Source organism: Molossus molossus, unplaced genomic scaffold (genome assembly GCF_014108415.1).
Source record: "Molossus molossus isolate mMolMol1 unplaced genomic scaffold, mMolMol1.p scaffold_m16_p_22, whole genome shotgun sequence".
Lineage (NCBI taxonomy): Eukaryota > Metazoa > Chordata > Mammalia > Chiroptera > Molossidae > Molossus > Molossus molossus.
In genome coordinates this window covers 16,335,647-16,348,670 of record NW_023425358.1, presented here as the reverse complement: position 1 = coordinate 16,348,670, position 13,024 = coordinate 16,335,647, and the positions used below count along the sequence as shown (strand labels likewise).

The 13,024-nt window shown below is 44.6% G+C and overlaps 1 protein-coding gene across 2 annotated transcripts in view; it reads right to left on the bottom strand.

Annotated features, from left to right (window-relative positions):
* PI4KA (phosphatidylinositol 4-kinase alpha) overlaps window positions 1-13,024 on the bottom strand; it is a 121,285-nt gene that overhangs the window by 36,625 nt on the left and 71,636 nt on the right. For both annotated transcript variants that reach the window (XM_036277116.1, XM_036277117.1), the window contains exons 20-28: window positions 10,126-10,234; window positions 9,624-9,760; window positions 9,296-9,429; window positions 6,385-6,467; window positions 4,049-4,119; window positions 3,841-3,965; window positions 3,168-3,249; window positions 2,848-2,931; window positions 1,437-1,526 (exon numbers count right to left, since the gene is read on the bottom strand). In XM_036277116.1, the coding sequence (XP_036133009.1) occupies window positions 1,437-1,526; window positions 2,848-2,931; window positions 3,168-3,249; window positions 3,841-3,965; window positions 4,049-4,119; window positions 6,385-6,467; window positions 9,296-9,429; window positions 9,624-9,760; window positions 10,126-10,234 (915 nt within the window). The remainder of the gene's footprint in view (window positions 1-1,436; window positions 1,527-2,847; window positions 2,932-3,167; window positions 3,250-3,840; window positions 3,966-4,048; window positions 4,120-6,384; window positions 6,468-9,295; window positions 9,430-9,623; window positions 9,761-10,125; window positions 10,235-13,024) is intronic.

Here is a 13,024-nt window from a genome sequence, read left to right as displayed (position 1 = left end):
TCTGGAGCCCAAGAAACCCAACCACGATCCCATGGTGATAGGGCTAATGAGCACATGTTCCAGAGAGGTACTGAGCAGATTCGCTACTGAAACTGGGGTCATGTGGAAGACTGTTCAGGGTGGGCTAAGGCAGTAGGCAGGAAATCCAGGTGGGGTGGGGCCACTGAGGCCAGGCAGTGAGAGCTGGATGGCAGGTGGGGCAGGGATTTAGACAGACTGGATATGCAGGGGAAAGGGACACGGAGGGTCGAGGAGATATTTGGTAGATATATCAAGACCATTTCAAGCCTTTTCGTTTTCCATTTCCTTCTTAGGCCAGGCCTAAGAAAAGAAACAGCTCTATTGATCTCTTTTTGTCCACTGAACCCTTTTAGGAATGAAAGGAAGCTTCCCCCTCTTTAGATTGCAGCCTTAGGAGCTAAGGTCCCTTTCCTCTACATGAACCAAAAGAAATCAGACATTTCCCAAATATGAACAGTTTGAGAACTACCACAGTCTGCAGAATACCAGCATACACACTAGACAGCTATAAGTCATCAAGTTACAGGAGTGGCTTAATTACAAGGCTCAGCTTTGTTCAGCTTAGCTGGTAAACCTGCCTGATGTAGGGCTTTAACTAGTTCATTCTCCTAGTATCTTCATCCTCACTTGTCCAACATCTTTGTAAAGGAAGAAATTTATAGTTACCCGAGGCAAAACCCAGGGATTTGCAAACAGCCTCCAAGGCTCTTGGAGCTAGCTGCTCTACCCTACCTCAATTCCATACCCATAAACACTTTGGTAGCTTTATCTTGACAAGTGTTGCCATGATCAACTTCACAAGTTCCTCTTGACACACCTGCTATATGTTAAGCCAGATTTCTTCTAATGGCATTTAAAAAATCTTTGATCCCTTTTAAGGTGACTTTCCTCTTACATACTGCGGCATCATTTCATCTCTGCTTGACCATCTTCAGAGGAATGGCTTACCTTGTGGTCATTTGCATTTATAAGCCAGTGCTTTGGTGTGACCGGACTCATGTACAGCTAGCTACACATGCAGCCCAGATGGAGCGCTAATCAGCATGGGTCCTGAATCTGCTTCAAGATCCTACTCCAATTCCTGCACTCTGCCCTCGAAGCTGCTGCTGCTGCTGGTCTGCCAGGCCTCCCAGCCAACCACAACTCCCTTGCCCATCTTGCAAGCAGACCCAGCACCTCATCTGGTGTGCATAGTCTGGTTCTCTGGGCCCATCTGCCCACATATCCAACTACATCTGTCTTCCTCACCCCCAAATAGCACACTTACCTGTCAATGTCCTCCTAATGCAGATCTTTTTTTGAGGCTTCTATTATTCTCAGGCACTAAACTAATGCTTTTGGTCTCTGTTTATTCACACTAGTGCTAGTTTGAAAGAGCTTATCAAGATTTCTATTTGATGATTTAAAAAAAATACCTGTAGGTGGGACTTGGTGACTGTAGGTGCCCATTTCATAGCCTCCTGTAGGATCATTCCACAGCGTGCAGCAAAGTCCTTCACAATGCTCTGAAAAAGGGTGTGATTAACCCAAGGTCAGTGTATCTGGGCTGTCAGAAGACACCACCAGTATACTGTGGATAGTTAGAGCCTAATTGTGTCTCCCCCAAATCCATGTTAAGGCTCTAACCCCTAGCACTTCAGAATGTAACTGTAATTGGAAGACACGATCTTCAACACAGTGATTAAATTAAAATGGGATCGGTATGGTGGGCCCTACCCCAATAGAACTGGTATCCCTGTAAGAACAGCAGATGGCCCTGGCCTGTTTGGCTCAGTGGTTAGTGTGTTGGTCTGTGGACCAAAGATCTGCAGGTTCGATCTCTGGCCTGGTCGGGGTCATGCAGGAGGCAATAGATTGATGTGTCTCTATCACATCAATGTTTCTCTCTCTCTTTCCCTCCCACTCTATCTGAAGATCAGTGGGGAAATATCTTCAGGTGAGGATAAAAAAAAAAAAGAGCAGATAAAGACATAATCATGTACAGAGGGATGAGCATGTGAGAACACAGAGAGAAGACAGCCATTTACCAGCCAAGGAGAGAGCTTCAGAAGACACCAACACTATTAACACTTTGGTCTCAAACTTAAGCTTCCAGGAATATGTGAAAATACATCTCTGCAGTTTAAGTCACCCAGTCTGTGATACTTTGTTATGGAAGCCACAGCAAACTAATGGGAGGGAATGTGCTCTAACAGCAAGGCTCCTAGGTACAGAAAGCCTGCACACATCCTGGTCTGTAATTCTTGCGTGAGGCTGTGTAACAGACCAACACTCAGCACATCACACAGCCACTGTGCAACTGAAGACCTGAGTCAGTGACTGAAAGAGAAGGGAAGGTCCAGGGAGGTAAAAACCATCACAGGGGCCTGATTACTATACATGGGGAACTCCCTGTTGACAGCAGGTTTGGCTGGGAGGTCCTGAGGTTGGAACATGACCAGCCCCAGACTGGTGGAGCACCAGTCTGAGCTGGGTTTCAATTTGCCACAGTGAGGATTCTGAGTCAGACCTCAGAAAGGTAAAGCTGATCTCAAAGTCATGCTTGCTCATATAGCTTTGAGATACTATAAACTGACAGGTAGCTGAAAACCTATTTTGTAACTGAACCAAGAAAAGAGCTGAGAATCAGCATGGCTGAGTAGCAGACAGACCTGGGAGTGAGTTGGTACCCATTCATACCCTGTGACTCTGGCAACTGATGGATAGAACACATACTGCTCACACCTCAAACTGCTGAAAACTGAATGACATAATATTTGGAACATGCTGGCCCTGACACAGATGACAGTGAAATGGCCCTTAAGAAGGGGACTGCTTTGGGCCTACCTCTCGAGCTTCATACGTGTCAGGAACGGTGATCCGATACGGGGCATCAGGGATGTTGTAGTAAGGCTGGTCCTTGTGAATATCCTGAAAGCACAAGAGGACTCCCTCTTCCAACAGCCTTCCCCAAGCTGCCCTGGCTGAGGGGTGCCTCCAGGGATGCTGGGCAGAAGAGCATTTGCCTTCCTTCCCCCAACTTGACAGGCTTCCAAACTTGCTGTGGCTTACTGGGAAAGGCCAGGGTAGGATTTGGGCTCCCCATCCCCAATTAAGTCACTTATAGTATAAGTTAGGCTCAGCATAAGATGGGCAAGGACACTTACTGCACTCAGCGACAGTGACAGGGTCTGGAGGATGTCCAGCATGGTCTTCAGCACCGTCCCACTCCATAGCAAGTGAGGAAACCTGCACCGAGAGCCACTTCTCAGGGCCCAGGAGCCGGATCCCCAGGGTACCCCCATTCCTTAAAGTGTAGCCTCAGGAGGCTGAGAGTCCCACCTCTGGCTGCCCAGTGGAGGATAAGAGGAGATCAGGAGGATTCCAAGGCAGAGCACCCAGTCAGAAATGCTCCCAGGCTCCTACCAGTCCCACTCCTCAGGTCTAGACACAGGCCCAAGTGACCTGCTTCCAAACCCATTGTCTTGGTTATGCAGTGGCCAGGCCATACTCCCCTACCCTCATAAGTGATCCTTCTCTTTTATGACCAGGGCTCCCTGATGTTTTCACATCATGGTACAAATAGAAAATAGATGTATTTGCATGACACCCTAGAGAAGGAGAAGCTGCTGCTCCTGAATGAGGGGCCCCAGGGTGGAGGGGAGCAGACTGTAGTTGTGACTTGTAGTGACTGCAGCAAACTCACTGACATTCTGTGGGAGGCTACATCACCCTTTGAAAGTTTCAATTCTGACTACTTTTTTCTGGGCTGATAATGTAACAATTATCACACATGTATATGTGTACATACACACAGCATTAAAAGGAAAATGAGCGTACTTATCCACCAGACCGGACAGATACTTGTCCGCCACTCTCCGTATCCTCTTGTGAATATGGTTGAAGTTCACCAGGAGAAACTGCGCATGCCGCTCCAGCTCTTCCTCATTCTCCTTGGTCTTTGCCTGGAGAGTCAGGAGAGAGAGATACATCAGGTGTCCTCCGTATGCCCCTGGTAAACACATGCTAGCTCTCTGACAAGACTTACTTTATCTGCCATCATGTTCAAGAAGGCATCAAATACTTTATCTGCAACAGCAATCACACACTGCATCATCCCTGAAACAAGGAGGAATTTCCGTGATGAGGAGCATCAACAGAAAGCGACCAACCCCAGCTACTTTTAAATGTTTTGTTTGGACTTGATTTTAGACTTACGGAGGAGTTCCTATATATCCTCCATCCAGCTTCCCCTGATAGTAACATCTCATTTGTCAAAATTAAGAATCAGACATTGATACTGTACTATTTCCTAAACTTCAGGCTTTATTTGGATTTCTCCCATTTTCCCACTGGCATGTATCCCTTTTCTTTTCTTTCTTTTTTTTTTATCCTCACTCAAGGACATTTTTGCATTTATCTTCAGATAGAGCGGGAGGGAGGGGGAGAAACATCAATGTGAGAGAAAAACATCAACTGGCTGCCACCCACACAACCCCAACCAGGGCCAGGGACAAACTGCAACCAAGATACGTGCCCTTAGTAGGAACTGAACCCAGGTCTCTCTGGTCTGTGGGCCTATGCTCTAACGGCTGAGCCAAACCGGCCAGGGAGGCATGTATCCCTTTTCTGTTCCAGGATCCAATCCAGGATGCCATTTACTTATCATGTCTCCTTGGTCTCCCCCAATCTATGTTGATTCCTCAATATGTTCTTATCTTGTATGCCTTTGAAATTTCTGAAAACCACAGGTATTTTGTAAGGAGGTTCCTCAATTTAGGCTTGTCTAATACTTGCTTATGATTAGACTAAGGTTAAAGGACTTCAAGGAAAAGGCACAGAGGTTAAGTGCCCTTCTGCTATATCAAATCAGGGTATATGTGAAAATAGTATCTCCTATCGCTGGTGAGTTGTCCTGATCACTTGGCTATAGTGGTGTCTGCCAGGTTTCCCACTATCCAGTTAATATTTTTCCCTTTCCATACTCCACTTTTTGTTGTTGTTGTTGTTAATCCTCACTCAGGAATATTTTTCCATTGATTTTTAGATAAAGTGGAAGGGAGGGAGGAAGAGAGAAGCATTGATGCGAGTGACAGCTCGATTGGCTGCCTCCTGCATGACCCTGACTGGGGTTGGGGATAGAACCTGCAACCCAGTTATATGCCCTTGACCGGGACACTCTAACAGCTGAGCAAAACCAGCCAGGGCCCATACTCTACTCTTTTTTTAATCCTCACCTGAGGACATTTTTCCATTTTTTGTTCAGACAGAGAGGGAGGAAGAGAGAGAGAGAGAAACATCGATGTGAAAGGGACACATCGAGTGGTTGCCACCTACACGACCCAACCAGGGCTGGGGACAAACTGCAACTGAGGTTCATGCCCTTAGCAGGAACCAAACCCTGGTCTCTCTGGACCGCGGGCCGACACTCTAACCACTGAGCAAAACTGGCCAGGGCCATACTCTACTCTTTAGAAGCAAGTGAGTTACTGAGTTCAGCCCATACTCTGGGAGAGGAATTAAGTACCACTTCATGAAGAGAATCAATGGACAAAGTTAAAACCACCACAGTAACTGAGAAATACTTTGGGGAAAGTACTCTGAGGTTATGCAGATACCCCATTTCTCTTTAAAATGTTGCCCTCTAATTCAGCACCCCTCAGTGAGTTCTATCCATAGCAGATACTGTGCTTCTCACTGGGATTTTCTGTGTTTCTCATTCTTTCTACTTTTAGTACCTGGGCATTTAATTATTATTATTATTATTATTATTATTATTATTATTATTATTATTATTTTTTTATCCTCACCCAAGGACATTTTTCCATTTTTTGTTCAGATAGAACGGGAGGGAGAGAGAGGAAGAGAGAGAGAGAAACATCGACGTGAAGGGACACATCGAGTGGCTGCCACCCGCACGACCAACCAGGGCCGGGGACAAACTGCAACTGAGGTACGTGCCCTTAGCGGGAACCGAACCCGGGTCTCTCAGGACCGCAGGCCGACACTCTAACCGCTGAGCCAAACCGGCCAGGGCTGTACCTGGGCATTTAAAAGGCATGACTGTTCCCTGGCAACAAGATGCTCCAGGTCCATCAACAACCATCCAAGGAGCCCAGGATCCTCTTAGCAGAGGATAGTATTAGGGACTGAAACCTGGGGGTTGGAGCACACTTGATCATTGATGGTGGGCAAGAGTGATGCTCCTGCTCTTAGGCCTCTCGTGGTAGTGGCACAGTAGTGGCAGAGTCACAAAAATATATGTATTTTAAGATTATATATTTTATACTGCTCTTTCCATACAGACAGAAAATAGGGAGCAGTATTTCCTTTTATCCTATCAATGCTCAGTTCATCATGAGAGTACCACAATAATGAACTTACCAGACTTGTCTTTCTGAATAGCTTTATCCTCAAAGTAGCAGAACATGACCTGGAAGCGGTCAGGATCTGTTGAGCGTAAAACCCTAACAAGGAGAACAGCTTTGAGTAAATTTTGAAAACCCAGCCCTTCCCATTATAGACTGATACTGCCCAGAAATGGTGAGGGTATGAAGAAGAGGTCCTACACCTTTTAGAGCAGCGGTTCTCAACCTGTAGGTCACGACCCCTTTGGGGGTTGAACGACCCTTTCACAGGGGTCACCTAAGACCATCGGAAAACACATATTTCCGATGGCGATACATAACAGTAGCAAAATTACAGTTATGAAGTAGCAACGAAAATAATTTTATGGTTGGAGGTCACCACAACATTAGGAACTGTATTAAAGGGTCATGGCATTAGGAAGGTTGAGAACCACTGATTTAGAGGGACAAATGCTGACGTGTACTTTCTGAATGGTGATGTCCACCATCTATCATAACATTCTCATACTGTTCCACCCAGCAACCCACCACTAGTGATATATCTTAAGGGTCACATGCATGAGGATTTTCCTAACAGTTCTGGCTGAATGTCAATCATCAGGAGACTAGTTAGATAAACCAGAGTACATCCATCTGATGGTATATTCTGCAGCCACCAAAATGAGAGGTAGCTCTGTGTGTTGCTACAGAGAAGCAACCAAGATGAATGGTTAGGTGAAAAAAGCAAGGTGCGGGGAAACAGGTTTCCTAAAGGCCTCGGTGTACCTGGTGAATGTGTAGAATACATGTGCTTGCATATACAGAGAAGATTTCTAGAAGGGAAAGTGAGACACTATCAACAGTGGGCAATCTCTGGATTCAGGGCTGGGAAAGTGATGCTTATATTTTTCATCTTTAGCATCTTCTCTATTATCCCAATATTGTTCTTCTCTTTTTTACTTTACATACCTTGAACATTTTTATTTTTAGAGTAAAAAATATCTTTAACCTTGGGGAAAAAGAGAAAGGAAAGAAAGGCATGCACTTGAACCGTGGCCCCTGTGGTGAGCCGTTCAGGGTTTGGGGGGCTCCATAGGGACAGTGCAGGCACATACACAGGCCAGTGCTTCTCCATGTCTGTGGGCACCCACCTTTAGATAATTAAGCATCAGTGGAGCAAGCCTGGTGGCTTTAGGCATATGTGGTCTCGAGTGCTCATGTGCACACAGCTTTAACATAATTTCTCACACATTTTCTACTTGTTATTTTAAAGTTCTCCTGATAACTATTGGCTGGGAATCTGAGATAGGTTCTTGAATAAAGGCTTCAGAGTTGTTTCTCCGTGCTAACAGAGTGCTCTTGGGGACTGGCAGGCAGCCCGAGGCAGGAGCTGGGCTCGTGGGAGCTGTTGCAGGTCATCCCCTAGTCTTTCTCTGCCAGCCAAGTCAACAGCCTGTCCAGAGAGTTCAAGATCACTATTCATGGGCACTCATGAGGAAGCAGGAGACAGCTCTGCCTGCAAGCACATGAGGTTGAGAGCATTTGTTATAGCCACACATTTGGTATTACTTGTTTTGTTTTTCTTTCAAAGTATATTATTAAAAAAAAAAAAATTTAGAAGAAACTATACTAACTATAGGGGATGGTGGTGAGATCAGGGATTTCCCCCCCTCTATTTATTTCTAAGTGTTTGTGTAATGTTCTCATATTACTTTTATAACTAAAAAAAAAAAAAAAATTACAATGAAAAAAGAAAAGCAAGTTAAAACTCCCTTACCTCTGTGGGACTCTGGGAAGAATGAGTCACTAATTTTCAAATTCTGCTCTGTTGTGGGGTCCTCAGGCTGCCAGAGGCAGGGAGGAAGGGATTAAGTGGGAGGGTGAGGCTCACTCCCACTTCCCCCAAATAGCCTTCATCTATTTTACATGTTGAGCTTCCAAGTATGACTTCTTTTACCAGAAGGGTTGTGGCACCAAATAAAGGTTAAAATAGTGGTGTTTTCCAAATATCCCTCTTTTAAAGAATTTTCTTTTCCAAATCATTTGAGAAAGACATTATTCTATAATATTCTATCCTGTGACTTCAACAAACAAGCTGAGTGTAATCTGATCTTTATAGGGGATAGAAATGCATCACTCTATGGTTCATGTATGACTACAGTGCAGCATGCCTCAGCCTTAGCATGGTGGGTCTGTAGCATCCACACTGGTAGCCATAGGCAGCTGAATACTGAGCATTCTGGCTGCTTATTCCAGTCTTCATTTATAAGAGGCAGAATGATACTTTAAGAGACTACATAAGTTTCTATCTCAATTAGGGATTACTACCTTGGGCAATTTACTAAACTGTTCAATTGCCTCATCTGCAAAATGAGTATGTAAGAGTGCCTACCTCATAGGCTTGTTGAAGAGCACATCAATATACTAAGGCACTTAGCCCATGCTAATACTGATATTGTCATGATGACAATTATAGATCATTACAATTATTATAGCTGTTAGGTCCACTGTGGTTATAATGCATCATGAGCATCAGGTCACTTATGGGTTTTTTTTTTGAGCAGGCATCTTCCCACTTCCTGTTTGCACTCTACTATAGTCTTGGAAGCCAGCTCAGTTGAGTGTCTCAGTGAGGGCTGGTTTCCAACAGAGCTCTCGCCCAACTTGACTGAGTTTGCAGCATCTATTGTGACTGCTCAGAAGCCTCTTCCCTATGAGGAAAGTATAATACCAGAGTTTAGACACTTGGGGAATAGTTAGATGTGGTGTTTGGTGCTCAGGAAGGAGGAGCACGTAAGAAAAGGAAAGGGTGTTTTTTGTTTGTTTTTAATTCAGCTTGCATATCTTGGGAGGGATTAAAAAAAATTCCATGCACGTCCCATGCCTAGAAGGTACAAAAATGTAAATCAGCTCAAATGTGGATGTTCAGGAGGTGAAGTTTTGTCTACCTCATATATTCTAGCCGATAAACAGACAGGAGATAGGTAGACATAGCAAAGTCCAGCTTGTTGATGAGGGCGGACACTTCGGGGACAGGATCCAGCAGGTTGATGATGGTGCTTCGGAGCTCATTCAGTTCAGCCTAGAGGGAAATGAACACCTGAGGTCTCAAGTGGGCACTGGAGGGGAAGCGAGCCCTTCTCCAGGAGACATAAACCTTAGTGGCTAATTCTGGCTAATTTGTGTTAAATGAAAGGATCTGCTCTTATTATTCAAGACAACTTAGCAAAACCCCTGTGCTACACCATCTGACCTTGGTAGGGCAAGAATCCTTACGGGAGTGACTGTGTCATTTTTCATGGCCGAGTTATACTGGAGGACAGACCGCAGTGGTTCTTTGCTGGGAAAGGTGAGCAGCGGGGACTTGGTGGCTATTTCACAGACCCCCTCATACCATTCTTCTGGCCAGAGTCCTGAAAGAGAGTGCACATTAGTGAGATGACAGCCCTGATCGTGAAGCACTGCAGTAGGGTTGACACTGGCAATTTCTAGAGTCATGAGTCCCTTGTTTAAGTCAGTTATCCCCCAAACTGAGAAAAGAAACAAATCTGTTTCCTAACTTGGGCAGACTTTTCCTAAAATATGTGGTATTCTCAAAACTCTAAACCACATCTGGGCAGTGTAAATTTTGAAAATACCTGTAGGAAGCAGCGACTGCATCAGGCTAATTTCAAATGTGTGCACATTCATAATTAGGTTGAGTCCTACCTCATAATTAGGTTGAGTCCTACCTCACCTCTGTACTCTGTCTTCTCTGGAAAAGCAGGCATGCCCCTACCTGACCCCTCCACGGCGAATCCCATCAGTACAGAATAGAGCCAGAAGTCCCGGAAGAGCTTCTGCAACCGTGGCTTAGCTTCCTTGATGGGCGGCAACCGTCGGGTGAGCTGATGTGCCAAGGAGAGAGGGAGAAAAGGAGGTTATTTGCTCACAAAACCCTAAAACCTACATATGTGAAATCAACCACAGATTCATTCTCCAAGAGCATTCTCTGAGAACCTGTTAGTTAGATTGGATAGGAAAAGACACAATGAGCAGTCAATGACACTTCTCGGTAAGTTCCTCAGTAAATGTTCTTTCATTCTGCAAACATTTATTAGTAGCTAATTTTCACCAGGAGGTGAAAAGCACCATTCCTACAATTTAAGGTCTTTCGCCTGATTTTGAGGCAGGTAAGCAAGCACAGTGTGGTGAAGTTTCCAGAGAAGGTATCATGAGTCTCAATGTTAGAATATGAATAAACCTTAGCCAGGCAGAGAAAAGAGAGCAGTCTGTCTAACATTAGGCCCAAAGCCCAGAAATGTGGAGGGCATGGAGTATTTATGGGAAGGCAACAAGGAACTGGGGCCAGGGCTCAGGTGAAGATATGTGATCAGAGAGACTGAGATTATGAGAATGGCTCCTCAGGTGTGGAAAATGGTTCAATTTGTGCACAGTGCCTGATGGCCAAGTGCTCCTCACAGAACCCCAGCAGACATTGAGCCCCCATACAGTGATAATCAACCTGCAGTGAAGGGGTACTCTGTGCCCATACTTATGAGCACCAAGTACGAGCAAGGCCCTGGGCCAGAGACACAGAGGTGGGACAGATGATAATCCCCCTTGCTAGAGGGGGACAATGAGACGGACACCTTCACACATGACTGGTAGGATTATAAATTGGTACAACACTTCCTGGGAAGATGTTTAGTAATACATATCAAAATCCTAAATATCCCCATTTTACCTAAAAAAAAAAATCTGCCCTGACTGGTTTGGCTCAGCAGTTAAGAGTGTCAGCCCGTGGACCAATGAGTCGTGGGTTCGATTCCAGTCAAGGGCACGTACCTCGGTTGCAATATGTCCCCAGCCCTGGTTGGGGTCATGTAGGAGGCAGCCACTCGATGTGTCCCTTTCATATCGATGTCTCTCTCTCTGTCTCTTCCTCTCTCTACTTCCCACTCTATCTGAACAAAAATGGAAAAATGTCCCCGGGTAAGGATAAAAAACACAACGAAAACAAAAACAAAAAAATCTAGCTTGTAACTATTTGTGGAGATGGATGTTAACTAGACTTACTGTTGGTAATCATTTCACATTATATAAAATTATCAAATCATTATGTTACACACCTGAAATTAACATGTCAATTATATCTCAATTATGAAAAAAATCTGACCCTGGCCCTTGTGGCACAATTGGTGCACCAAAAGATCACTAGTTCGATTCCCGGTTAGGGCATATGTCTAGGTTATGGGTTTGATCCCCAGTTGGCGTGTATGCAGGAGGCAGCTGATAGATGTTTCTCTCTCTCTCTCTCTCTCTTTCTCCCTTCCTCTCTCTCTTTAAAATCAATAAAAACATATTTAAAAAATCTGATTTAGGCATAAAAATATATCATCTGTTATAATAGCAAAATAAACAGAAAAGCACTAAATGTCTATCTGAAAAGGGCATTCAAATAAGTTAAAGTATATTAAAAATCATATTTTCTAAGAATATTTGGTAACACAGGTAGAACTGACACTACTTCCAGTGAAAAAATACAAAATGTATAAATAATATGATATAGGTTTAAAATATATGTATAGAAAAAGAAGGGGAAATCCCAGCTACATATTAATAATGATTATTTTTGGGTGGTTGAATTGGCAGGAGTTTCTATGTTCTTCCTTAAATTGTCTGTACTTCTTAGAGTTCTGCCATAGATGTATTCTTTCCACAATCACAGGGAGGGTGCAGGAGCTGGCGCAGGGCTTGGTAACATGCTGTGTAGGAGAAGGAACAGCTTTTCCTCAAAAGCCACCAGAATGCTGTATCCATGGGGAGACACCTACGGATACAAAGTGGACTCTGGGAAGATGCTGAGGAGGTGGAGGAGCATCAAGGAGGTCCAGCAGTGAACAGAAGACTCCTATCTAAGAAGCCCAGAGCCACACAGGACATTGCCACAAGAGCACAGTTAATGAGGAGCTTCCAGATTTCCAGTGAGCAAGGGGAGAGGGTATAAGCGTATGAGTTGCCCTGGACAGTTTGTCTCAGAGGTTAGAGCGTTGGCCTGAGGACCAAAGAGTTTCAGGTTTGATCTTTGGCCCTGGTCATGCGGGAGGCAACCAATCAATGTGTATCTCTCACAGTGATGTTTCTTTTTCTCTCCCTTCCTCCTTCCCTCCTTGTATCTAAAAAAAATAAAAATCAATGGAAAAATATCCCTGGGTGAGGATTTAAAAAAAAGAATAATAAGCTGTCGAACTGTCTTTAAAGTGATTGGCCTGCCTAAGATAAGGTCCCAAGTGATGGAGGCATGGCAGGGTTCCCAGACCACAGCCCTGATTTGGTGTTCAAGGTCTATGTGGCTAAGAGGTTCTGGTGTCTTGTAAAGAGAACCTTTGGTGGTTAACAAAAAGGTCAGGCTTCCAGAATACTTCATTCTCAATGGGATCAGAGGCTTAAGAGTGGTTTTGGCACAGGTGAGAAAAAGTGATTCCCAAAAATCCATCTTTGATTTGGGATCCTACTCCTCATCCTCTGAACTTCCTGGCTCCCTCCTAAGAATTTGGGAGTGCCCAGTGGGTTCTCCCCATGCTGAAAACTCCTGGCCTGTCAGCCATAATGCCAACTGAGACAGCTCTGGTCCCCAGGAAGTGAAGACTACAGTGGAATCAGAAAAGGCCCCAGAAGTGCTCTGAAGCATCCTG